General features: G+C 39.8%; 1 protein-coding gene across 1 annotated transcript; it reads left to right on the top strand.

Annotated features, from left to right (window-relative positions):
* The first annotated feature begins 121 nt into the window (after positions 1-121).
* On the top strand, positions 122-27,608 carry ccdc69 (coiled-coil domain containing 69). Its single transcript, XM_034182297.1, has 9 exons — positions 122-222; positions 12,293-12,356; positions 15,401-15,579; positions 17,301-17,388; positions 17,945-18,018; positions 19,830-19,931; positions 20,314-20,433; positions 20,545-20,642; positions 25,297-27,608. The coding sequence occupies exons 1-9, from the start codon at positions 202-204 to the stop codon at positions 25,460-25,462; spliced, it is 912 nt and encodes a 303-aa protein (XP_034038188.1). The 5' UTR covers positions 122-201; the 3' UTR covers positions 25,463-27,608.
* The last annotated feature ends 161 nt before the right edge of the window (positions 27,609-27,769 follow it).

Here is a 27,769-nt window from a genome sequence, read left to right as displayed (position 1 = left end):
AAAAGGTTGAAACCGTGGAGTGACGAATTTACGTGGAGGCCTTGCACGCATCACATGAAACCACGCCTCTATTGTTGGGCGGGCGGTGGTGCGTTCAGAGGACGATTATTCCGCCGGACAGTTTGAAAGTTGTCAACAGCGGGGAAGCGGCGGATAGATCGAGCGTCTGCAACCGAACCGGGAACGTTCGGAGGGGGCGGAATGGGCTGTAGCCACAGCAAGGTGAGCACACCGCCGCTCCCGATACAGAATACAACCGATGTGTCGGTAAAAACTGAGTTTTATCGGTTTCGTGCGCGCGGAAGGAGCTCATTAGCTGGTCCGCATGTGTCGGGAATAAACTCCAAAAACTTCTGCTTTTTCATTTCATTTATGGGTTATCAAGCAGAAATCGACGGCGCATCGTTAGGACGTGATTTAAATCTGTGTTCAGAGTTCGTCTGGAAACTCGACGTGAGAAGTTAGTCGACACCTGTTTTTAATCATATGTCGACTTTTGAATTTCGGAGCCGTTAGATGTTTAAAACCAGCGATATTTCAGCTCCTATCAACACACAAATGATAAATATGTGTATGTTTCTTATCAGCATTAATTGCTTCACAGTGATTTATTGTTTGGAGTCTCGGTGATGTTCTGGTTTGAAACTGGTGGCCCGGGGGCCGGATGCGATCCACAGTTCAGAAGATTAATGCTGCATTCAGTGGGGATGGAGAATTTCTGCTCTGCAGCTGGGAGGAAAAACAAAAAAGTCATCAGAATTCAAATTTTCTACTCGCTAACGCTGGAAGGGTTTCTCAATACAACACTTTAGTGTTTTTAACATTATTCCCCAAATTATGTTTTAATTATTATTTTTCAACATTATTTTAGCCTGTTCCTATAGGTGGGTGCGGACCTACGTCGCATCCAGTTAGCAATGTGACCGCAACGAATGGGATTTGTTCTCAGTTGGTCTGCCGTTGCTAACCAAGGAGGGGGCAACGTCCAGGCTACGTGCACAGTAAATGCCTGGCTGTCCGCGAGGGTCTGCAGATACGCAGGGATGAAAAATCACCGCTTTTTAGTGGATTTCCGCTTTTTTGCCTGTTGCCTGGGTCAATTTTGAAATCAGTGATCAGCAGCATTTATTGCTGAATTTAGAGTTTTTTTTACATCAGGCAGCTTGGGCAGCTATTTCTATAAGGGGTCCTCAGAATTTTCGAGCTGTGAGTGCGCTCATAATTCTCATTTTTTTTCATTTTTATTTAAGAGTTAGAGAGAAATGCTTAACTTTTTAAGTTAAACTGACCTGTTATGGTCTTCTGAAACAGTTAGTAGATGTATTCCATAACTTTAAAACCAGAGCGATGCTAATGCATTAGCATGTCTATGGCATTTTCAATGTTAAAGTTAACATTAGAATCAAATACATTACAAATTGTAATATTTATTTATTTCTATTTATGCATTGTAATCATAACATAATAAAAAGTAAAACAGACAATATAAAGTTGTTCAAAAGGAGTGGGAAGAAGTCTAAACTTATTGGATAATATATCAATATTATTTCAATATTTTGTCTTAGCTATTATTATTTTAACTTGGATGTGTGTTTTATGTACGAATTGTGCAATTAGTATTTCTGTGGTTTTAATTATTATAATGGATTTTAACTTTTGATGTGTGCTTTTATGTACTATCTGTACAAACTTTTTGTCACACAGTAAATGTTATGTGATCAATATAAAGTACTACTGTTAACAATCATGATATAATAGCAGCAACAGCAATAATATTAATCATGCTACAATACAATTTTAGAAAAAGACAAAGATAAATATAGAAATAAATAATAACGGCTTCCCGTGAGCACCCAGTGACTCTCGCACCCTCACTTCATCCCTGTATCCATTGAAAACACATTCTTTATATTTAGTTTGACACTGCTGAATGTTTGGACTCTGCTTTAACTCCTCACCCTCACTGTTCCACAGTCTCACATCACAAAATGAAATGCAGAATCTTTTCTTGTTTGTAGGGATTTTATTCATTTTAAAGTTCTTTTTCCCTCTTAGTTGATATAGTTGAGCTCTCCTTTTGATCCCTAAACAATTTCTGTATGTTTTTTGGTAAAAGGGTGTTTTTTGCTTCGTAAAAGATCTGTGCTGTTTGGAATTTTACTGTATCTGTTCATTTTAATATTTTTGTCTTTAAGAAGAGTGAGTGAGTATGATCTTGATAGCCGACATTATGAAGGACCCGTATTGCCCTTTATTGAAGAATAGTTAGTGGTTTTATTGAACTCATGTAGTTATTGTCCCAGATCTCTACACAGTCATTGAAATCTGGTCAGATAGTGGAACAGTGGAGGACGTGGAGTGATTTGTGATTTAGAACATGTTTTGCTTTGTTTAACACTGAAATGATTCTTGATAGTTTGGTTTGTATATATTTCATGTGTGGTTTCCAACTGACTTTCTAGTCCTAAGAAGGGCAAAATAGTACCAGAGGAATGATTTTTAAATAAGGGAAGTTGTTTTTTTTAGTCACCGATAAGGATGCTGCACTCACTGCAGTTTTTGTCTGGAATAGCCCCAGATTGCATTTCAGAGCTTCTTGAATTCAAGAATTTTCACCCCACCCAATAATTTTGGGATTCAGCTTTTTTTGTTTTTTACCACTTTCATCCCTGGATACAGTACCATAGACTAACTGCAAAAATCAGTTAGTGCACCGCTTTTTGCTGTTTAATCTACCCAGCGTCATAAGTTGTGCACAACCCGAACCAGAGGTTTTAAATTTGAATACAGCTTCAGCGCCGTGATGTCATGTTCCTCTTTATCTCCCGGTAATCACAGCAGTTTGGGTCCCATACGACGTGGCGGATCATGGTACCGTATTCACAGCCACTTTGATTATTTTAAGAAAGCTCGCGTTTCAGTAACTCTATACTATTGGTTCACCAGCATGCCATTTGTGAAACAATCAAATCTTTTAGTCATTCTGTATGAAATAAAACATTACATTAGACCTTTTGCACTTTTTTTTGCTCTTCAGTCTTTTGTTTTTGCTTTTTAAGGGACCTGTTTGTTGATGACAAAACTATCTTTTTTTTTTTTTTAAAGCTGCAACTTATACTCCAGAAAATACAGGACAGTGCACCTGGAAAGTATTCACTTTTTTACAGCCTTGTTCCAAAATGTATGAAATTCATTTTGTTCCTCAAAATTCTGCAGACAAACCCCCCATAATGACAATGTGAAAAAGGATTTTTTTTTTTTTTGCAAATGTATTAAAAATAAATTACATGTATGTAAGTAGCCACAGCATTTGCCATGAAGCTCAAAATTGAGCTCAGGTGCCTTCTGTTTCCACTGATCATCTTTGAGATGTTTCTACAGCTTAATTGGAGTCCACCTGGGGTAAATTCAGTTGACTGGACATGATTTGGGAAGACACACACCTGTCTACATATAAGGTCCCACAGTTCACAGTGCAGGTCAGCGCACAAACCAAGCATGAAATCAAAGGAATTGTTTGTAGACCTCTGAGAATGGCCTTAGTCAGGGAAGTGATCAAGAACCCGATGGTCACTGTGTCAGAGTTCCAGCATTCCTCTGTGGAGAGGGGAGAACCTTCCAGAAGGACAACCATCTCTGCAGCAATCCACCAATCAGGCCTGTATGGTACAGTGGCCAGACGGAAGCCACCCCTTAGTAAAAGGCACGTGGCAGCCCACCTGGAGTAGGGTTGGGTATTGAGAACCGGTTCTTTTTGGGTATTGTTAAGAATTGATTTGATCCATCAATATCAATAGTCTTTTTGCTTAACAATTCCCTTATCGGTCCTTCAGGGTGGCTGTTGTTTTTGAGGGTGTTTGTCAGAAAAATGATCATTTCTCTACGTTGATTGCAGACCCTGCAGCAGCTCTGTAATCAACCGTTTCTGCAGTGCGACTCCAGTTTGACGTGTGAACCAATGAAGCAATGCTTCCATCGGCTGGCTCGTTGGTTCTTCGATTCGCTGCTCTTCAGAAGTGGCAAGACCGCTTCTTAACCCCTCTCAAAGCCAATAAAATATGTTAATCGTGACTCACTTTTGTGTAGATTAAAGTCACTAACTCTGACTCTTGTCTTGTTGCAGTCAAGAAACAAGAATCGTCCTCCTTTCCGTCGGCACAGCTCCAAACGCTTCACAAACAAGTCCAGTTGGAAATAACTTCAAAATGAATCCCAGCTTTAAATAAAATGACACCTCTTTCCAAACGCTGTAATACTTACAATAAACTACAATCGACTAAAACGTTTTTTCCTCCCAAAATGAGACGTCCTGCATTCTTTATGAATTTCATCCTGACATGCAGCACAGCCAGCTGCAAGAGCTCAGCTCAGATGTATGGAAAGATATTCATGCTAATAATGTCTGAAAGGAAATGCTTTGACAAGAACTACAGATTTTATTTCTATTTATATCCGGAGATCAAGGATCCAGTGACCAATTTCACATTTATTTACTTTAAGACTCAATAAAATGTTGTTGACATAGAAAACCTGTCAAGCCTACTTTTATTACACTGAAAATTCACAAGAGGTATCGATAAGGGAATCGATAATGGTATCTATCGATAAAATCTTATCAATACCCATCTTTAGCCTGGAGTTTGACAAAAGGCACCTGAAGGACTCTCAGACCAGGAGAAACAAAATTCTCTGATCTGATGAGGCAAAGATTGAACTCTTTGTCATCATGTTTGGAGGAAACCAGGCACCATCCCTACAGTGAAGCGTGGTGGCAGCATCATGCTGTGGGGATGTTTTTCCAGCAGCAGGAACTGGGAGACTAGTCAGGTTTGAGGGAAAGATGGATGCAGCAATGTACAGAGACATCCTGGATGAAAACCTGCTCCAGAGCACTCTTGACCTCAGACTGGGGCAACGGTTCATCTTTCAGCAGGACAATGACCCTAAGCACACAGCCAAGATATCAAAGGAGTGGACAACTCTGTGACTGTCCTTGAGTGTCCCAACCAGAGCCCAGACCTGAATCCGACTGAACATCTCTGGAGAGATCTGAAAATGGCTGTGCACCGATGCTCCCCATCCAACCTGATGAAGCTTGAGAGGTGCTGCAAAGAGGAATGGCCCAAACTGCCCAACGATAGGTGCACCAAGCTTGTGGCATCATATTCAAGAAGACTTGAGGCTGTAATTGCTGCCAAAGGAACATCAACAAAGTATTGAGCAAAGGCTGTGAATACTTACATACATGTGATTTCTTAGTTTTTTATCTTTAATAAATTTGCAAAAAAAAAAGTTTCATCTTGCCATTATGGGGTGCTGTGAGTAGAATAAATTAATTTACTCAATTTTGGAATAAGGCTGTAACATTAAAAATGTGGAAAAAGTGCAGCGAGTACTTTTTTTTTGTTTGTTTGTTTGTTTGTTTTTTGGACCCCTGTAGTTGCACACAAGACAACAAAAAATGAACAATGAATCACTGATGAGAAAATTTGTTCAGTCTTTCACATTGTGAACTCCTCAAGCCTTTGTCGGGTTACTTTAAACAGAAATTTTACTTAAGGCCCGGTCACACGGCGATTAATGAACAAAGGAGGAAAAAAAAGACACAAAGACACAAAGTCACAAATCGTTGAGAAAAATTGGACGAATGAGCCGGTACTTCTCCCCTCACCGAAAAGCCTCCGAGTCCAGAGCGCATAAAAGAACAAAACTGAAACTAACAAAAGGAAAAAGCAAACGGCGACCTTGAAGCTTTAAACAAAATCAAAACAAAACATTCATGATGACGTGACTTGACAGCGGGTATCAGACCAAGCGCCGGCCTGTAATCATGTCTGCAGACAACGTGCACTCTCCACAGCACCTGCAGGTGCGAGTTATGGTTGTCTTGACAACAGGTTTGTCTTCATAAAATGTGTGCGCAGCCACAGAAAGCATGCGAACGTGTGCACAGCCTCTCCAGCCACAGACAGCTGGAACGTATGTAAATAGTTAAAGTAGTCGATCAGACATTCTTGCCGTTATTGTTTCTGTATGAAACGTTGCTTTTCATCCCTCACATGGACAAGTCACATTCAGATTTAGTTATTGATCCATTCAGATATTGTCAATGTTCGTGTAAGACGATGGACGACCGTCGAATGGAACGCTGACGGTACGTGAACTACGCAGACGATGAGGAACAGTCAAGACAGAAAAACGGAATACGAACAAATTGAAATTGTCGTCAGGATTTGTTCACATTTTTCAACAGTTTGAAAATTCTGACGAAGCGCCAGCTACAGAAATGAAGCTGGACGACGGTTAAACGATGTCTCCGAAAGTCAACATAAGTCGAGATTTCTTGTTTTGTTTTGGCTTCAGTGTCCTTCATTAGTGCTGTGTGATTGGGGCTTTATTTGGAATTTCAGTCGTATTCAAATTATCAGCAGTAAAATCTGAGAGAACATTTGTTGCGTTACTGCACGACCCATTGATACTCATGTATTTCGTGTTTCTGTCATATGACACAATCATCAAAAAGAAGTCGAGCTCTGAGGACTGAATTTGTTACAATAAAAATGTTTTTTATAAAAGTGAACTTGCCCATTTAAATTGCTTCCTCCCATTATAATAGGAGCAGAATGTTCCGTTTGTTACCATGAATACAGGCAGATCTCTTAGATTAAGCTGTTATTTTAATTTTTATGTAAAATCCTCTGAGCAGACTCTATGTATTTGAAGATACTTGATATTGAAGAATTTGGATCAGATTTGAAACCGATGAGATCGGTTTTCCCTTCAACGTTCTCTCCTGCAGAGATACAGGACTATTCAGATCCTGATCCGGCTCTCTCTGATCCAGGAACAGTTTTAGAAGCTGTTGCGTCAGCGTGTGAAAGCTGAGAAAGAATTTGATTAGCTCAGAATAGCTCTTCAGATCCCTCAATGTGGCTTCATGCAGAGCTGGTGATTTATTTCAACCTCATTTAAAATGGTTATTTTGTTGAGGTATCAAATGTGATTTTATTGCTTTGTGTTTCAAACAAGTTATTTGGTTGATTTTAATGTTGAATTGAAATAGGAGTGAAGGATTTTTGTTTGAAGGCTGGTTTGTTGGATCACCATCGTTTTAAGTTGGATTGTTATCAGCTGGATGAGTTTGTGGACTGTTATTTTTTCCCTCATCATTGGTATTCCACCTAAAATAAACAGCTTATTTGGAGCATTTAAAATTGTACCTTCAGTGTGAAGTTTGCAGTCAGCCTGGATTTAAAAAAAAAAAAAAAAAAATTACAACAGGATGCATTTAACAATTAATACACAAGACTGAGCAGCAGGTGAAGAGATGAATTGGAGTTTGAACGCTGCCAAAATAAAAAGGATGCGACTTTGCTATCACTGATTGGTTGGATGCTCAAAGTTTCATTAATTTTGTGTTGGGGAACTCAAGATTTTGACCACATCGGCCAAGAAGCTTCAAGCGTACGGGCACGGCTGCCCTCGTGTAGCCAGGAAGCTTCAAATGTACGAGCACGGCCGCTCTTATGCGGACAGGAATCTTTGAGTGCCATGTGTGCGTAACGTTTTAAAACTTTGTGACTGAGATTAAAATAGTTTTTCACGCCACCGGGTGTCATCATGACACCACTCAGGGTTGAACATTTAATTTTTTTTTTGAATGAATGAATGATTGAAATCTGGAAATGTTTGTGAAAGACTTTAAGCAGTGGGCCATACAATGAATATCCCTCTAGATTTTTGATTCCATGACCTACGTCTGGGGTGGGTGTGAAATGTTGGTAAATGGAAGCCAATAGTACCACAAACAACATACTGTTGTATGTTGTTCGTGGCACTATTGGCTTCACAAGAGTACATTTTGAGCATTAGTGAGAACTGCTGTCCCAAAAATATCATACATCAAGTGTTTACTACTTATCCTTGGATGATTAAAACAGTATTTGTTTAACACTTGAGAACAATTGATTGTTTATTGGGGGGTCCCTAATGGAAAGGGGCCCCTAATGCCCCCTTTACCTTATTTGTCAAAATGCATATTTATGTACCATAATTTGGGGTGACTTTGGTTACTGCGGAAAACTGATTGTTTTGTATATTCTTTACCAAATTATATTAAGAATATTATTAGGATTATTTGAAAAACATGATTTGGTAAAAGATGATGCATAAAAGACCAATTTTTCCATAGTGTCCAAAGTTCCCCCAAGTACAACCCCTGGCAAAAATTATGGACTCACCGGCCTCGGAGGATGTTCATTCAGTTGTTTAATTTTGTAGAAAAAAAGCAGATCACAGACATGACACAAAACTAAAGTCATTTCAAATGGCAACTTTCTGGCTTTAAGAAACACTAAGAAATCAGGAAAAAAAATTGTGACAGTCAGTAACAGTTACTTTTTTAGACCAGGCAGAGGAAAAAAATATGGACTCACTCAATTCTGAGGAAAAAATTATGGAATCACCCTGTAAATTTTCATCCCCAAAACTAACACCTGCATCAAATCAGATCTGCTCATTAGTCTGCATCTCAAAAGGAGTGATCACACCTTGGAGAGCTGTTGCACCAAGTGGACTGACATGAATCATGGCGCCAACATGAGATATGTCAATTTAAACAAAGGAGAGGATTATCAAACTCTTAAGAGGGTAAATCATCACGCAATGTTGCAAAAGATGTTGGTTGTTCACAGTCAGCTGTGTCTAAACTCTGGACCAAATACAAACATGGGAAGGTTGTTAAAGGCAAACATACTGGTAGACCAAGGAAGACATCAAAGCGTCAAGACAGAAAACTTAAAGCAATATGTCTCAAAAATCGAAAATGCACAACAATACAAATGAGGAACGAATGGGAGGAAACTGGAGTCAACGTCTGTGACCGAACTGTAAGAAACCGCCTAAAGGAAATGGGATTTACATACAGAAAAGCTAAACGAAAGCCATCATTAACACCTAAACAGAAAAAACAAGGTTACAATGGGCTAAGGAAAAGCAATCGTGGACTGTGGATGACTGGATGAAAGTCATATTCAGTGATGAATCTTGAATCTGCATTGGGCAAGGTGATGATGCTGGAACTTTTGTTTGGTGCCGTTCCAATGAGATTTATAAAGATGACTGCCTGAAGAGAACATGTAAATTTCCACAGTCATTGATGATATGGGGCTGCATGTCAGGTAAAGGCACTGGGGAGTTGGCTGTCATTACATCATCAATAAATGCACAAGTTTACGTTGATATTTTGGACACTTTTCTTATCCCATCAATTGAAAGGATGTTTGGAGATGATGAAATCATTTTACAAGATGATAATGCATCTTGCCATAGAGCAAAAACTGTGAAAACATTCCTTGCAAAAAGACACATAGGGTCAATGTCATGGCCTGCAAATAGTCCGGATCTTAATCCAATTGAAAATCTTTGGTGGAAGTTGAAGAAAATGGTCCATGACAAGGCTCCAACCTGCGAAGCTGATCTGGCAACAGCAATCAAAGAAAGTTGGAGCCAGATTGATGAAGAGTACTGTTTGTCACTCATTAAGTCCATGCCTCAGAGACTGCAAGCTGTTATAAAAGCCAGAGGTGGTGCAACAAAATACTAGTGATGTGTTGGAGCGTTCTTTTGTTTTTCATGATTCCATAATTTTTTCCTCAGAATTGAGTGATTCCATATTTTTTTTTTTTCCCTCTGCTTGGTCTAAAAAAGTAACCGTTACTGACTGCCACAATTTTTTTTTTTTCCTGATTTCTTATAGTGTTTCTTAAAGCCAGAAAGATGCCATTTGAAATGACTTTAGTTTTGTGTGTGATCTGCTTTTTTTTTTCCTACAAAATTAAACAACTGAATGAACATCCTCCGAGGCCGGTGATTCCATAATTTTTGCCAGGGGTTGTAGTTCGCAAGCTAAAAGATAGGACTGTTTGTTTGAGTTTACAACCATCTCCTCATCTAAATTCCACTAGCCACATTGTGATGCCGTGACATTTGGAAGAAGTCATTTAAATACATAACATGATCTTCAACTATCTATTATTCGTATTAGCAAGGCAAATGCTCATTACATTATAAGTATCAAAATTACCAGTATTTCTGAATGTGGTTAATGAAGTGACTAACAGAAATAACTTTGATGAACTGTATTGTACAGATAGTACATGTATAGTCAATACATTTGTTTTGAAACACAAGGTTCGGTCAGATCGGCACACAGAAATGATCACACAGACTGCATTTTGCTAGAATAAAAAGGCGTATATTTATTCCCCACAAAAGCAGTTACATCAAACACAAGTGGTTGCAGCGCATTTTTCTCTTACCGTGACGCCTTTAAGGTGGAGAGCCAACACCTTCAGCAGAGTGCGCCTGTCAACCGGCTGGGCGTTCGTACGTTAACCCGCAGCAGACTCTGTTGAAGCATGGTTCTACTCCCTCTTTTCTAGTGTGTCCGCGAAGGGAGGGTGAGTGGCCAACTCAACCTCCCTGGCGCACATAATTTCTTTAATCAACAGGCATCTGAAAGTTATTTCAAAGATATAATAAAAGCAGTTCTTCACTCCCAGTTCAGAATGATCCCAGCATGCTTCACTCCCAGTCGTTAGTGGCTACGAAAACAAAGTCGTGCTATCAGTGTAATAATAACAAGTACATCCAGCTCTTCGCTCCCAGTTCAGACTGACCCCAGAGTGCTAAAACAAAATTAAATTCTCAGGGTTACGTTAAGACAGGTGCAAAACAGCACAATAACATTTATTATACAACATTTTACAGTAAACTACTGTTGTAGTACATTGTAAATACAATGTGGGTCAAACAAATGGAAAAACTATCTGATATAAAAGTGATTGTCCATCTTAATAGATTTTTTTTTTTCTATCAAAATCCACATTTTCCTGAAGTCAATGGCAAAATAAACATTACTATGATGTATTGAAGACTTGTGCAATTATCCAAAATTTTTTCAAGTTTAGTTGTTTTTATTTATGGCTCTTCTGCTACCTTAGTTTAAAGATGTCATGCACAAACTTAACTAACTGAGCATTTCTTAGTTGCAAATTGTAGAGATTCAGGTTTTATAACGCTAATAATTGGTAGAGGTTCTGTCTGAAATGGCATGATTTACTTTAGTGTGCAAAATAGGAAAGAATAAAAAATATACATCATATTTGAAATATTTAGTACCATTGTCCTTTATTGAAGCACAAGTATTTTTTTGTTCATTTGTTTCCAGGCAATTTTGACTGAACTACATAATTTAGCGTTTCAAAAATAGTGAGTAAATAGGTACCTCTTTAACACAGAATCTTTTTGGTACAGGTATCATGGTACATTATTAGGGTTTTTGTCCTGACTATCTTGAAGTAGATGTAAAAGAAAATTAAACCAAGGACTGGAAAATAATTTTTTGTTATGAAGTGTGTGTGTGTCAAAATAATGATTTAAAAATCCAAATTACTAAATAACGTACCAAGATATTGTGTGTGGAAAGACGTTGAACATTTCCTGTAATATCTTTTGGATAAAATCATGCAAAAGTCGTACCCACCTTTTATGTAGGTCATGCAATAACACAACATTTCCACATGGCCCACTGCCTACTTTTTTAGCCTTTGAATGGTGTCTTTGAAACCTTGTCTTCACAGGCCGTCAGACTGACGCGGATCTTAAAGACTCGATGTTCTGGTTATGTGTCGAACTTTGCCCTTTCCTCTTTGATATGTTTATAGTTTTTTTTTTTCCCGTCAGATGCCGCATGAGCTTTTTGTTTTTCGCCACACAGAGAGCAGTTAATGACACCACCAAAATGTCTCCAGGCTTTCCACAAACCGCATTCTTTGATTAATTTCCTCCCTTGAAGAGAGCTGTCTGTGTGTGGTTGTTGTTGTTGTTTTTAAGGACTTTCTTTTGAAGCTTCTTGTTGAGGTTTTGTGAAGCAACAGGAGGTTTAAAGTGCTGGAACCTTCATGCTGCAGTTTTATGTTTGAATTCTCTGCGGCCGCTAAAATGTGGGACATTTCACATGATGAAAGCAAAGCTCTAAAATAGAGTCCGAGCTCCTGCGTGTGAGTTTAACCTCCTCCTGGAACGTATCTGCGGGATGTCAGATCTTCTCCATAAACACTAGCTGAGATTTGTGTGTGTGTGTGTGTGCGCGCGCTTCCAATATAGGAATGCGGGTACCTCCTGAACGAGGCTCTTCTACAAGGAGCAGCAGTTTGTTTTTGTCTGTGTCCAAATATTTGTGGTTCTGAGTGTGAGATGTTGTTCTCTAACGTTTGTTTTTGTTCATCAGAAGAAAAGCAAATTGAAGAAGGGCGAGAAGCCGCAGAAAGGCGCCAGGCGGGGAGATGGAGGAGGTGAGCACTCGCTGTTCTTCACACTGTGGTTTTCCTCCTGACGGTTTAAGTTTACTCATCACATTCTCAAGGCTTATTTCCTGTGAAGTTTTAAATGAAGCCGCCAGGCTGTGACAGGTTTTATCCCGACAGACTAAAACTCAAAAACACAATAAAACCGACTGTGAGTACAGCTGCCGCCCTGGATGGCCACCATACGTTTGTTTAGGCGCACTGAGTTTAGTCCCATTGACTGGGAATGAAACCCTGCTTGGCTCATGGATTATGTAACTCCTTCAGGGTTGTCTGGGTCTCTTGGTGGCTTCCCTCACTCACTGCTTGTACTAAGTCACAACCAACGATTTGTCAAAAGAAAACTGGCTGTAAAAGTGATCATTTAGCTGTTAGACTCACAGGTTCCAGCAGCCCTTTATTTTTGACTGATATTTTTCTTTACTTACTTTTCAGCGTGAGATTAAAGAGGATCATTTTAATATAGAGGAGCTGTTTGTTTTTTTTGTAGACTTTCTCTGCCTACTGTAAATCCACACTCACTCTTTAATCTGGGCAAATTACAGATAATCTGGTGTACTTTGTCTTTGGTGGACAATATTTTACAGACTAGATTAAAGTTCTTCTGAACCACTTTAAAGGGGTTCATTTGGGATAAATGACTTTAATCCAAAGTTAAACTTGTTACGGTTTAACCGTTCCCGTCCATGGTGTTTGAGGCCAAACAAAAAAACAAAAAATGATTTGACATCTCGTTTTGGTCTGACAGATGTATGTTCTTGCAAATTATCCCCCAAAGTTAATCAATAATTGCCTGATTAATTGGCAGTAAAAAAAATATATAATTGCTTGGTTTTTACAGGAAAATGGTTTCAGAATTCTCTTTATTTTCCTTCTCTTTGGTGAACCTTCCCCCCCCGCTGTCCTGAACTTGAAGCTCTGCTGTGATCACCTCAGACTTTCTGTCTGTTGGTCTCCTTTTGTTTACCATCTTATCGTGCACTTTATAAATGTCAACCGCTCGTTTGTGGCGGGATGAGTTGGAACAAGCCGTGAATCACGCATGACGAGCCGAACCGCGTGCTGCCAGGTAACCTGCTTCCAGGGCACGGAGTTGCGGCTTGAGCGCCAACGTGTGTCGACATGCAGATGATATCATTGACAGGTGGAAATTACAGCAATAGACGGTTAATCTGTGGCGTTAGATCATTGCCAGTCCTTCCTGAGTACGGTTTAGTTTCCTCCATGGATGGTGACATTCTTTCATCTTTTTTTCTTTCTTTCTTTAAATTAACATTTGAATGCTGGAATAGAAGCTGGCATCTGGGCAGAGCATGCAGTGCATGCTGGGAATGGGTTAAAGTCAGCATGTCAGCGCTTTCTTTTAAGGGAATGCACAAAAAGCACTTTTATTTATTTATACTGCATACTGGTACAGTTTTGTTTTACACTTTTTACTCTTTTAATTAATTTTATTAGGAAACGGAGCGTGCCGCGGCCTCAACTGTACCTAAATTCTGGGTCTTTTAGTGAAGCTTAGGGCTAGTGGCCGGCGATCACCTTAGTATTTCTTCTGTTTTTCTTGTTGTTTAATGCTGGCAAATTATACAGTATTTCTTGTCCTTCTGATGCCTGATTCTGTTTTTTTTCTCTCTGTTTAAGTTGCAGCTCCATCCAGAGATGGGAGTTGTATTTGTGTTGGCGACCCTCCTGTCCTGTGCACCAACAGCATTTTTTGTATATTCGTCCATGAATTGTTTTGTAATTTGTGTCTGTAGCATGGGCCAAGCAGAGGGTCACCCCTTTGAGTCTGGTCTGCTTGAGGTTTCTTCCTCAGAGGAAGTTTTTCCTTACCACTGTTGCTCTAGTAAGGTTAGACCTTACCTATGTGAAGCCCCTTGAGGCAACTCTGTTGTGATTTGGTGCTATATAAATGAAAATAAATTGAAAAAATTTATTTTTGTGAATGCCCAAAAGGTGTATTTTTTATTTATTTATCCACATTTATTGATTCCCATTTGTGATTTACCTCTATGCTTTCCCTATCCAACAGGTCATTATTGTAAAAAATATTTTTTTTTCTTAATAACATACTTGATTAAATCAAATTTATTTATTTTTGTGAACGCACTAAATGTGCATTTTTTTTTTTTTTGTCATTTCAAAATCTGTGTACCTGAAGACTTCTGATTTAAATCAGAATTTGACTGACTTCCTGTTCCATGTATTTGTAAGTTGACAGCATTATTGTCTTCATGGTGCCTGTACAATAACTCGTATTAAAAAAAAATCCCCACTGTGATCTGGATTAGTACATACTGATTCTGGTTTTTATTCCATGCGGACTTGAATTTTGGATGAATGGGTGTAATTGGTGTGTTTAGGAGCCACTTTAATGGAACGGAGTGGGCAGCTGCTGAGGGACTCGAACACAGTTTCAAGGACTTATTGAGTCTAAATTTTTATCAGTGGTTTATTCATCGGTGGATGGAAAAACTAATATTTATAAACACTTTGGTGTGACTGCAGTCGTCACTTTCAGCCTCCATTACCTTGGCCAAGGAGGTTAATGTCTTCATCACACATTTGGTACTGTTTTTTTTAGCAGAATAACTCAAAAGTAATGAACAGATTTCAATTAAATTATGTGAGCAGATGGATATTGTTGGGGGAAATGAGTGGTTGAGTTTTTGGAGGTGTTCTGATCGTGAAATCAAGAAGAATGTTTGACACACAGCAACATTTAACTCAAAGTTACCAGAAGATGTTGATAAAAGCAGAGGGATAATATTCTAGAAAATCAGGAATTTTATGTTGAATTTGATCTAAAAGACGTTTTAAGCATTTGAGAACATTTAATTTAAAAAAAAAAAATGTAGGAGAAATAATGAACTTCAGTAACATTGTGTGAGCAGACTAATAATGTCAAAGCAATTATTGATTGATTTTATTTATTTTCAGGGTGTGGCTGAGGAGTGCGTTCTGGTTTTGTCTCCATGTTTGTGTCCACTTCACCGTCTAACACATAAATGTGTTTATTTGTGCGTCGGCAGGGAAACGCGCGTCGCTGGAGCCAGACGTCTGTCTTGAGAAGCAGCTGGAGAGGTTTGAGTGGCAGCTGACGATTCTCAAAGAAGTGCTTTCAGCCAATGGAAACACAGAGAGGGCGGAGCTATTGAGAGGCCACGCGGATGAAGAGGTGTGTGCCCTCGTCCTGAGCATCTTTGACAAGGTGAGGCAATAAACAGGAGTGGAAACTCGCTGCGGTTATTCTTAGATACTTTATTTGGCCGGGGCTGTTTTTAAAGTAGCGACAGATCTCCACCCCTTCAGACAGCAGATGCGCTGCCGGCCGTCCTCTCTGGGTCACGTGATTACCGCTCTGCTCTGTAGCCGGATGTTTTATCAGATTACAGTTTTCACTGTGCGCACCTCATCATCGTGTGTGAGATCATGTAGAGATTCTTTAAATGTGTGTTTCCACAGTTCAAGTACACTTTTTGTTTTTCTGATTTAGTGCATTTTTCCACTTCTTTTGTTTTGCAGAAAGTGCATACACAATATAATGAGCTTTGTCCATAGTGTCATAAGAGGGGAAAAATATTGGGGAGCAGGTCTGGATGACCACCACAATACAATGGGGAAAATAAGTATTTGACCCCCTGTCAGTTTTGCAGGTTTTCCCACCTACAAAGAATGGAGAGGTCTGTAATTTTTATCGTAGGTACACTTCAACTGTGAGAAACAGAATCTAAAAAAAATCCAGTAAATCACATTGTATAATTTTTAAATAATTAATTTGCATTTTATTGCATAAAATAAGTATTTGACCCCCTAGAAAAACAGAGCTTAACAATTGGTCCAGAAACATTTGTCTGTCATTACAGAGGTCAGACGTTTCCTGTAGTTCTTGACCAAGTTTTCACACACTGCAGCAGGGATTTTTGTCCACTCCTCCATACAGATCTTCTCCAAATCTTTCAGGTTTGGAGTTTCAGCTCCCTCCAAAATTTTCTATTGAGTTCAGGTCTGGAGACTGGCCAGGCCACTCCAGGATATTGAAATGCTTCTTACGGAGCCCCTTCTTAGTTGCCCTGGCTGTGTGTTTGGGGTCATTGTCATGCTGGAAGACCCAGCCATGACTCATCTTCAATGCTCTTACTGAAGGAAGGAGGTTGTTTGCCAAAATCTCACAGTACATACCCCCATCCATCCTCCCTTCAATACGGTGCAGTCGTCTTGTCCCCTTTGCAGTAGAGCACCCCCAGAGCATGATGTTTCCACCACCATGCTTCACGGTTGGGATGGTTTTCTTGGGGTTGTTCTCATCCTCTAAACATGGTAAGTGGAGTTGATTCCAAAAAGCTCTATTCTGGTCTCATCTGACCACATGACCTTCTCCCATGCCTCCTCTGGATCATCCAGATGGTCACTGGTGAACTTCAAACGGGCCTGAACATGTGCTGGCTTGAGCAGGGGGACCTTGCTGCCCTGCAGGATTTTAAACCATGACAGCATCATGTGTTACTAACGTAATCTTTGTGACTGTGGTCCCAGCTCTCTTCAGGTCATTGACCAGGTCTTCCTGTGTAGTTCTGAGCTTTCTCAGAATCATCCTTACCCCACAAAATGAGATCTTGCATGCAATCCCAGACTGAGGGAGATTGACAGTCATCTTGTGTTTCTTCCACTTTCTAATAAATAATCGTAACAGTTGTCTTCTACCAAGCTGCTTGCCTGTTGTCCTGTAGTCCATCCCAGCCTTGTGCAGGTCTACAGTTTTGTCCCTGGTGTCCTTAGGCAGCTCTTTGGTCTTGGCTATGGTGGACAGGTTGGAGTGTGATTGATTGTGTGAACAGGTGTCTTTTATACAGGTAACAAGTTTAAACAGGTGCAATTACTTGTTCTCGTTAATGTTCCATGAGTCTGAATCTTGTCTCACTTGACTTTCAGGTGAAAACGGAGACGACGGCTGATTTAAATATCCTTCATGAGCAGAAGAATAAAGCTGCAGCTGAGGAACACGAAAAGAACATAGAAGGTAATGCTCAGTGGAGTGTGATGGGGGAAAAAAAAAAAATCACATCTTAATTTTAATTTATTTATTTATTTTTTAAGATCAGTGCAGGTAAGCTAGTGGTGGGTAACAGTCAAACATACAAACTGTTTTTATCTTAACTTGTATTAAATTTCATTTATTTATGTGTTACCCATGTGAAGTGCCTTAGTTGTGATTAGTTGCTGCTTAAATAAATTCTTATGGAATGTTTGTATTTTAAGACAAGCTGCAGAATAAGCAGTTATAAAGAAATAAACAGTAATTTCAGACTCGGTGCTGATTTAATTTGTTTGACTGATCCATGTGGTTAATCTACAGGAGATGATGTTTGACCAAATGACCAAAGTTCAACAAATAAAATAGACTGAAAACCAAGATTTTGTTTTATTTATTTAATTTGTTTTAAAGGTAAAAATGACATGTTTTACAGTCATAACATCGTGTTACATTCTCTTTGTCTGCTTAGTTTATATCTTTTTGGAAATTATTGCTATGAAAGTGCATTCATGTGAATTTGTGGAGATTTTTTTTTCCCCAGATCTGAAAAAGCAACATGAACGAATGCAAAGTGAACTGACAGAAAAGTTCCAGACAGCAGAGAATACTCTGAAGGTAAAAAAAAAAAAAAAAAAAAAAGCTGCTTAGGGTTTTTTTTTTTAGCTTTTATAAACAATCTGATGTTGTTGACTGAGATAAATGTTTTTTTTATATAAATACTGAGCACTTCAATATGTCTCAGTATATTTAATGTGCATTTTACTTATTAAATCAGTACTTCTAATTTTTTTTATTGTTATTATGTGGTTTATCCCAATGTCACAGACCGAACAGTCCCCCCTAAAAATCGCTCCGTCCTGCCTTTACTGCGCATGCATCAAGCTGCGGTTCACCGATTATCACCTGCTTAAAACTGCACTCTAAGGTTGCGACTGATCCGATTCTGGATCAGCTTCCGATACTGAAGTAACTCGCGTTATCGGAAAATACTGCTCCAACCTGCAACATTTACCAATAACGGAGAAGAGCCACTGTGAATCCTCTTAACTGCTGTTGTTTGCTCTCTGCTTTGTTTGCTGCCGAGGGGAGGAGGAGGTTTTTGAAGCTGAGCTGTTTGAGCGAGCTCTCTTCCACAGTATTCAAAGCTGAGGGAAGCGGCAAATTTCTGCCCAGCTCTCTGGTTCAAATTGTCTCTTCGTCAAGCACAGATTTTCCACGAAAATAACTGAATTGTTGCTGAAAATGTGTGCTAGACAGTTAGCCGCTTCACTGTGCCAATGCTGTGAAATGCTTTAAAAAGCCAGCTCAGCGTGCAGCCGAGGAGGAGCTGAACAGAGATTCTGTCCACTGAAAGGGAACAAAGTCTCTGTTAAAATCCTGCATGTGAGCGTCGATGATTCATTTATTTTACAGTTGAAAGGCTTCGTGTTCCTAAAAAGTTCAGTTTATGCAGCACGAAAACAGCGAGGGAGGAAAAAAAGACAGAGGGAGAAAGCAAATGAAAGAGGGAGAGAATTTTTATTTTTTACTCTTAACACTTGCTTTGACTATGTAAACATCTTTCCCATGTCAATAAAGCTCCATGGAAATTGAAAATCAAGGCGAGACAGACAGAGGGAGAGAGACAGACAGACAGATGGAGGGAGAGAGAGAGACAGTGCTGTCTTTTCTCTTTAAGTTTATAAGATAAGGCTATAAAAGTCTATTAAAAAAAAGAAAGAAAAGTACTTAATTCTTTCACCAAAACATCAAATCTAGGCTTTCATCTTAGATGCACCTTCTGGCAAATTGTAGCTGAACTTTCAGGTCTCCTTTTTAAGAAAATCCTCATAAAATCAATAATAACAATAATAATGATGATAATAATGATGATGATGATAAAATTAAAGCACCACAGCTACACGGCTGCTAGCTGATGCATTCACTGTGGGTCGGTCATTTCAAAGCGTCACTAGGTATCGCCTTGTTTCTGCTTAAAACTGACTTTAGAATAATTTAAGAGGTTTTACTTTGTCATCTGATGATTAATAATCACATTATTCTATTTGATCGCTTTGAGTGAAGAGACTCTGTCTCAGATGAGCTGCTGAGCTCTGAAATGATGCATGCGCAGTGGAGGTAGGGCTGACTAATTTTTAGGGGCGGACCATTTGGTCTGTGACGCTGGTTCCTTGGGGTCACTACAGTAGATCCACTTTGAAATTTGGCACAAGTTTAACACTGGATTTCCTTTCTGAACCCGCTGCAGCTACACATGGAGAAGCGTGCAGCTCCTGCTGTTCTGTACAGTGAATATTTTTATAGTAACGTTTAAAACTGACTGTGAAATCATGCATCTAATTTTGTGCGCATTAATCTGGTTTTGGTATCTCTTCTTAGGAAGTTTTTCCTTCACTCAGTATGAATATTTTGTTTTCTTTCTGAAGGGTGAAATTGAAGTTTTGGCATCAGAGTTGCAGGTTTATAACGAGCTGAAGAAGAAGGTGCAAGAATCAACGTTTAAGAAAGACCTACAGAGGAACATTCAGGTTTGTCTGCTTCTTGTGAATTTAACAAACTTTTTTTTTTTATCTCCAGAAATGTTTTGAATATTTGTTTCAGTTTGCCACAGAATTTTAATTTCAATTTCCAGTCATCTCCTGTAGTGGGCATATGACTTTGACTGACATTTGAGATCCTCACAAATATGATGAGTTAAATTTTGCTGCATCACAAAAGTTGAAGAAGCCAATCACAGCAAGAATTAGAACAGACCAATCACAGTGGGGGTGGGGAGGTAGATGCTGATTGGTCGACTGCACTGCGTCACTCGACTGTGTGTATTTGTTGTTCCCAGGTTTGTGTTTAATCTTGTCCACATTGCACAGCAGTTATTAAAATTGGTGATGCTCTATGTTCCCTTCCCCTCAGACCCACGGGAGCCCAGGTGCATTCTGGGAGTCTGAGCAGGAGTCTCTGCTGTTCGTCATCGAGATGAAGAGTGAACGTGTGCAGGAGCAGAGCAGGAAGCTGCAGCAGATGAACCATCTGGTCAGTGGAAAGTTTTAACTAACACACTCACTGTGCACGCTCGTTGTATTACAAACTGCCATTGAGCAAGGCACATGTTTTTATTTTATATTCCTCTCTTTGTGCTTCCAGGTAGAGAAGAATTTGTCTCTGGAGGACCAGATTGTGCACATCCTGCAGCAGAACGAGGATCTGAGAGTCCGGACAGAAAACTGCCAAAGTCTAATTCAGTATGTTCACAATCAGTGTGCTGCCTCCTGCTGGACACTTCTTAATAGATGAAAAATAAAACCTGCAGTTTAGGTCATAATTAATTTAACTAAAATATTTAGTAGCAGCATGTAATCAGAATGCTTTCAAAAATCTTTTTTACTTGACATGTTGCAGCTTATTTAAAAATATTTTCTCCAAGTTGCAGTTTTTTGACAAGCTTAGGAGCTTATACTCCAACACGACTTGTACATTTAAAAATCATGTGTTCATTGTTATTAACAACAATGATAAATAACTATTTATATTTTAGGATTCAAAGGAATGAGCACACTAAACAAGATAAACTCCAGTAGAAATATACTCTGACAATGCACAAAAAACACAAATTAAACAGCTGTTTAAAAAAATCGAATGTTCTCACATTTTTATTGCAGTGTTTCCATCTCTGTGGGTCAGCAATCCCTGTTCTTGTCCATCTGGCTTATTGTAGTAATATAACAGACCCGATGGCGTCCACATCTTTCAGCCTCTGTCTCCACCTGATGTTTACTGTTGTTAGTGGTGGGCACAGCTAACCAAAAAGTTAGCTTCAATAACCGCTAATCCACTAACTGAAAAATTTGAGATTCACAAATATGTTGATTTATTCACACTCCCATCCAGTAGATGGCAGTGTTCTCTGCATTTTGACGCTGGGGGAGGGGGGTGATGAGAGCAGATCATTTGAATTTCCCATAATGCATTTTGGCATGTGTTTTTCTGTTTAATATAAACTTTCAGAATTAGTGGATGACTTTAAAAAATATGCGCAATATCATATTTTCACTTTGTAAAAATGACAGAATTGCCATTAGAATTTATTTTTTCACTTTGTAAAAATGACAGCATTGCCATTAAATTCGATAAACTGTCCCTAATTAGTTGGTTTTAAATGAAACCATGAGTGAAAGGTTTGCTGCCCACTGAGTATTGGCATGTTGAAAGTAAATGACTTTTTTTCTTCTTCTTCTTTGCAATTACAGTAGAAGGGGCAGCCGGTCCGCCCCTTCTACTGGGGGAAGGACTGAGCTTCTCACAATGGTCTTTTATTGCAAAACACATGACAGGAATTAACATGTTGGATTAACATGTTGTTACAAACTTAAAGCTTTACTCACTATGCCAGTTTAAAAAAAAAAAAAAAAGTTAGCAGAAGCTAATTGGTCTGCTGATGGTTATCAAAGTTAACTGAAAACCTAATCTGCTAATAAAAATGTTAGCTTTGATAATTAGCAGCTAGCAGATTAGCGGAACTCTGTGCACCGACTGTTGTCCAATCTGCCTCAAGTACCGTCCACCATGTTGTCCATTGCACATTTATTTGTCCATTTTGCTTAGTGTTGCTTTTAAAAAGTCCTTATGATAAGTAACACCACATGCTGTGGTGTGCACATGTGCTGCAGAGTTCCTGTCTGTTGTTTAAACTAGCCAGCTAGGAAACCCTGTGTTAAAAAGTGAGTTCCACATATAGGAAAAAGGTGCAGTTTTTACTCTGGAAAATATGGTGCACTTAGCATACATGTTACATTCGTTTGTAGCAGTTTTTCAGAACCTGCAAGTGAATTGGTGACATTCAAAACACTTTGCTGAGTTGCTCTGGTTTAATTTCTGTTTCAGTTCAGTTTTTCAATTTATTTTCATTTATATAGCACCAAATCACAACAGAGTTGCCTCAAGGTGCTTCACACAAGTAAGGTCTAACCTTACTAACCCCTAGAGCAGCAGTGGTAAGGGAGAAACTCCCTCTGAGGAAGAAACTTCAAGCAGACCAGACTCAGAGGGGTGACCCTCTGCTTGGGCCATGCTACAGACACAAATTACAGAACAATTCATGGACGAATATACAAGAAATGCTGTTGGTGCACAGCACAGGAGGGTCTCCAGCACAAATACAACTCCCATCTCTGGATGGAGCTGCACCTTAAACAGAGAGAAAAAACAGAATCAGGCATCAGAAGGACAAGAAATACTGTATAATTTGCCAGCATTAATCAACAAGAGAAACAGAATAAATACTAAGGTGATCCCCGGCCACTAGCCCTAAGCTTCACTGTAAGACCCAGAATTTAGGTAAAGTTGAGGCCGCGACCTGCTCCGTTTACTAATAAAATGAATTTAAAGAGTAAAAAGCATAAAACTATACTATGCCAGTATGCTAGCCATACGAAAAGGAAAATAAGTGCGTCTTAAGTCTGGACTTGAAAGTCTCTACAGAAACTGACTGTTTTATTGACGAAGGGAGATCATTTCACAGAACAGGGGCACGATAAAAGAAAGCTTTGTGACCCACAGACATCGTATTCACCCTAGGGACACAAAGTAGTCCTGCACCCTGAGAATGCAAAGCCCGGGCCAGTACGTAAGGTTTAATTAGGTCAGCTAGGTAGGGAGTTGCTGTCCATGAAAATTTTATAGACTAGTAGCAGAACCTTAAAATCTGATCTCACTGGGACAGGAAGCCAGTGAAGGGATGCCAAAATGGGTGTAATGCGGTCAAACTTTCTGCTTCCTGTCAAAAGTCTGGCTGCGGCATTTTGAACCAATTGGAGAGCCCTAATGCTAGACTACGGTAAACCAGAAAATAGAACATTGCAGTTGTCCAATCTAGAAGAGATAAATGCATGGATCAGTGTCTCAGCATCAGCCATACACAGGATGGGAAGAATCTTCACTATATTTCTCAGATGAAACAAATAAGTCCTCATATTTCTAATGTGGAGGTCAAAGAACAATGTAGGATCAAAAATTACCCCAAGGTTCCTCACTTTGTCACTGTTTCATGATTAAAATCACTTTTTCAATCAGGTTTTTGTTGTAAAGTTGCATAATTTTAAAGTTTAATTGAACCTAAAATTATGGAGAGAACTGATCAGGATATGCGTTCACACGCTGTGCTGAAAAACAAACTGCTGTTACACTGAGGTCTGTTATAATCATGAAGTACAACCCAATTCCAGTGAAGTTGGAACGTTGTGTAAAATGGAAATAAACCAGAATACAGTGATTTGCAAATCCTCTTCAACCTATATTCAATTGAATACACCACAGAGACAAGAAATTTAATGTTCAAACGGATAAACTTTATTGTTTTTGTGCAAATATTTGCTCATTTTGAAATGGATGCCAACACGTTTCAAAAAAGCTGGGACAGTGGTATGTTTACCACTGTGTTACATCACCTTTCCTTCTAACAACACTCAATAAGCGTTTGGGAACTGAGGACACTAATTGTTGAAGCTTTGAAGTATAATTCTTTCCCATTTTTGCTTGATGTACGACTTCAGCTGTTCAACAGTCCGGGGTCTCAGTTGTCGTATTTTGCGCTTCATAATGCGCCACACATTTTCAATGGGTGACAGGTCTGGACTGCAGGCAGGCCAGTCTAGTACCTGCACTCTTTTACAACGAAGCCACACTGTTGTTACACGTGCAGAATGTGGCTTGCCATTGTCTTGCTGAAATAATCAGGGACGTCCCTGAAAAAGATGTTGCTTGGATGGCAGCATGTGTTGCTCGAAAACCTGGATGTACCTTTCAGCATTGATGGTGCCATCACAGATGTGTAAGTTGCCCATGCCATGGGCACTAACACACCCCCATACCATCACAGATGCTGGCTTTTGAACTTTGCGCTGGTAGCAATCTGGATGGTCTTTTTCCTCTTTTGTCCGGAGGACACGACGTCCATGATTTCCAAAAACAATTTCAAATGTGGACTCATCAGACCACAGCACACTTTTCCACTTTGCGTCTGTCCATTTCAAATGAGCTCGTGCCCAGAGAAGGCGACAGTGTTTCTGGATTATTTTTTTTGTTGATGTATGGCTTTTGCTTTGCATGGTAGAGTTTTAACTTGCACTTGTAGATGTAGCGATGAACTGTGTTAACTGACAATTGTTTTCTGAAGTGTTCCTGAGCCCACGCGGTAAGATCCTTTACACAATGTCGGTTTTTAATGTAGTGCTGCCTGAGGGATTAAAGGTCACGGGCATTCAGTGTTGATTTTCAGCCTTGCTGCTTACATGTAGAAAGTTCTCCAGATTCTCTGAATCTTCTGATTATATTATGGACTGTAGATGATGGAATCCCTAAATTCCTTGAGAAACATTGTTGAGAAACATTGTTCTTAAACTGTTGGAGTATTTTGGGGTTTTTTTTTCACACAGTTGTTCACAAAGTGGTGATCCTCGCCTCATCTTTGCTTGTGAACGGCTGAGCCTTTTAGGGATGCTCTTTTTATACTCAATCATGACACTCACGTGTTTCCAATTAGGTGTTCTTTGAGTATTCATCAACTTTTCCAGTCTTTTGTTGCCCCGTCCCAACTCTTTTGAAACATGTTGCAGGTATTTATTTCAAAATGAACAAATATTTGCACAAAAACAATAAAGTTTATCAGTTTGAACATTAAACATCTTGTCTTTGCGGTGTATTCAATTGAATATAGGTTGAAGAGGATTTGCAAATCATTATATTCTGTTTTTATTTACGTTTTACACAATGTCCCAACTTCACTGGAATTGGGGTTGTACAAGATGGAGTGGATGGAAAAATGTCCAATGTTGATTTTATAGGTTGTACACTTTCTTTTTTTTTTAAAATCTCAGTCAAAACTTTTTTTCCCACCCTAAGGCAGTTATCAAAGGAGCAGCAGGACCTGAAGGTGACACTGGAGAGGCAGGCGGCAGTAAACCAGAAGCTTTCTCAAGAAAAAGAGCAGCTGATGTTCAAACTTAGACACAGAGACTCCTGCCCGCCCATCCACCTGAACGCCATGGTGCCGGAAATCGCACCCTGAGGACTCTCACAGACCTGACTCGTGTCGCCGTGTGCACACAGGAGCCAGATCAGGTACTTCTCTTGAAACCTGAACAGATTCTGTAACAAAGTGAACAAACAGCTGGCCAGCTTTCAGATTCTAACTGGACCAGCGCTCCAACCCACTTTGCTGTGACTACAGTGCTCTAGGTTCAAGACCGGTACAGCTGGATTTAGTCGGACGGTGCACCATGTCCCAAGCAGCTGAACAGTCGCTTGTAATCTCTCACGTTCTGTTTCTCCGCTAATGAATGACGCAAACTTCTCCATGTGATTTTTGGGCTCTTGTGCCTTTGACGGGTCATCAGCAAACGCTGTGTTGTTCCTTGTGCATGGACTGGATTGTGGATCTGGATCTGGGTTGGATGCTGCAGATGCAGCAGGACAGCAGTTTGATCTTTGCACCATTTCTTGTTTTGGTCCATTGAGTTTTAAAGTTTATTTTATTTTCGACTGTTTTTAGTTTTACTGATCAGATGAACTGAATTGGACTTGGTCCGTCTGTCCGTCTCACCTCCAGTCCATCAGGTTTTTGTCTCGTCCATGTAAACGCTGATTCTTAGTGTGACTGTGATGAATTTAATTCATTTATCAGTGTTTCTTCTCAATTATTAATCCTGTTACAAAAAAACTGGAGACAGATGTTGGAATTTCATCTTCAAATAAGTTCAAATCAAAAATAATTGTTTTTGTGACCAACTGATCAATTTGTCAAATTAATTCCAGTTTAGATCTCATGCAGGATCTGTAAGAACAGATTATCTTTGATTTCACCAAATTGTCAGATTAACACCTGTTAGTCACTCACATGTAAAACAGTTTTTAAAATTGGATATCTCGCGTAAGAAAGAGAAATAGACGATTTGCAAAGCTGTAAAAGTTCCGATGGTTTCATTTTCATAAATTAGTCGACTGTTTTCTGAAACCTTTGTCATTTGGTGTCGCAGAATCACAACCGGAGCAAATAACTTCCTGGTGCTTAAAGTCGTGAGGCGTCTGTGATCCAGGTTAGGTTCCTGGTGGTCTTTAGACCGGATTATTTATGTTGTTGCTGTTCAGGAACGTTTCCTGTTGAGAGTTTACCCGGTGTTCTGCAGCTCAAGCCACACTGACTAACCCAACCCTCACTTCCTGTCAGTTTGCAGCGTTCTTTTGTTGCCTTATCGATCCAACAAAGAAATCGTAATCTTCAGGTTGCCACAGAGCAGCTCTGCCCCAAGTTGGTGTTTAAGTGTCTTGCTCCTTGCCATTTCATGTGGTGTGTGAACCGGTATTGAAGAGCGATGCTTTGTTGCCTTGGAAACAGCATCTGAAAGGTCACGTGGTTCAGATCAGGGCTGCTCGTTAACAAACTGAGAAGAGCCGTTCCTGCTGACTCCGCTCCACATATTGACATGGGTGGAGCTTTGGTGCATTGATGGTAGACGCTCGCGTTGAGACAGGACCGGACCAGCCGACACCCTCCTGTTTATCAGGAGGGCTGAACGTTGAGCAGCACGGATTAAAATCTTAATTTTGTGTAACAGCAACATCTAAAAGTTCTTGTAAGAACTGCCGAAAAACATCACTTTAGGGTTTTCTTTTTTCTTTGTGATTGCAGCCGTCAGTGTTTTGAGTCGTCGCAACAAAAAAGTGTTTAAAAAAAAAAAGCATTAAATGTGAGCTCCAATTTTCCACAAGGAACGAGGGATTCCAGCTTTCTATCCAGTCACAGCCACTCGACCTTGCAGCTCCTCCAGAGCGGTCTTGGTGGCTTCCCTCACTCCGTGCACACTCACTCGGTACGTGAAGACGGTCTCTTTCACTGGACTTTCTCTTTAGTTTTCCAACTGATTCATAAGTGAAATGTAAACGGAGTGACACAAACCAGGACATGAAAGGCCTCCGTGTTGACGACCCTGGAAAAGGACCGTGGCCACGCCCACACGTCACCCGGCTGTGGCAGATTCTCCCTGGATTCAGTACCACAGCAGGGACTGAGCCCACAGCTGGGACCAGGACCTGGATTAGACTGTTTGGTACTCAGGTTCTCAGCTTTGTGGTGGAAAACGGAAGTCGATGTGGTTTTGAGTTTCTGTTCATTGCCACTGCTGTTTACTTTCTTTATGTCATGTGACCTCGTGGGGCCGTGGTCATATTACCGTTATTTCTAGGCGGCGGCAATAGTGCCGTCGGTTAACTTTCAGACTCTGATGCACGTTGAGGTTTTAGTTGTACTTTAAGATGTACTTGAGCCGTTCAGGACAATAATTACTGTATTTTTTGGGGGGGGGGGGTGTCAGTGTTT

Source organism: Thalassophryne amazonica, chromosome 11 (assembly GCF_902500255.1).
Source record: "Thalassophryne amazonica chromosome 11, fThaAma1.1, whole genome shotgun sequence".
NCBI classification, from domain to species: domain Eukaryota; kingdom Metazoa; phylum Chordata; class Actinopteri; order Batrachoidiformes; family Batrachoididae; genus Thalassophryne; species Thalassophryne amazonica.
The sequence above is the reverse complement of the archived record's forward strand: the minus strand, read 5'-3'. Positions and strand labels throughout refer to the sequence as shown.

What these genes read in the sequence shown, in the direction of transcription:
- ccdc69 (XM_034182297.1), top strand. Translation starts at nt 202, where the DNA reads ATGGGCTGTAGCCACAGCAAG. An exon ending in CAGGCGGGGAGATGGAGGAG is followed by an intron (nt 12,357 to 15,400) that starts GTGAGCACTCGC and finishes GTGCGTCGGCAG; the next exon opens with GGAAACGCGCGTCGCTGGAG. An exon ending in ACACGAAAAGAACATAGAAG is followed by an intron (nt 17,389 to 17,944) that starts GTAATGCTCAGT and finishes TTTTTTCCCCAG; the next exon opens with ATCTGAAAAAGCAACATGAA.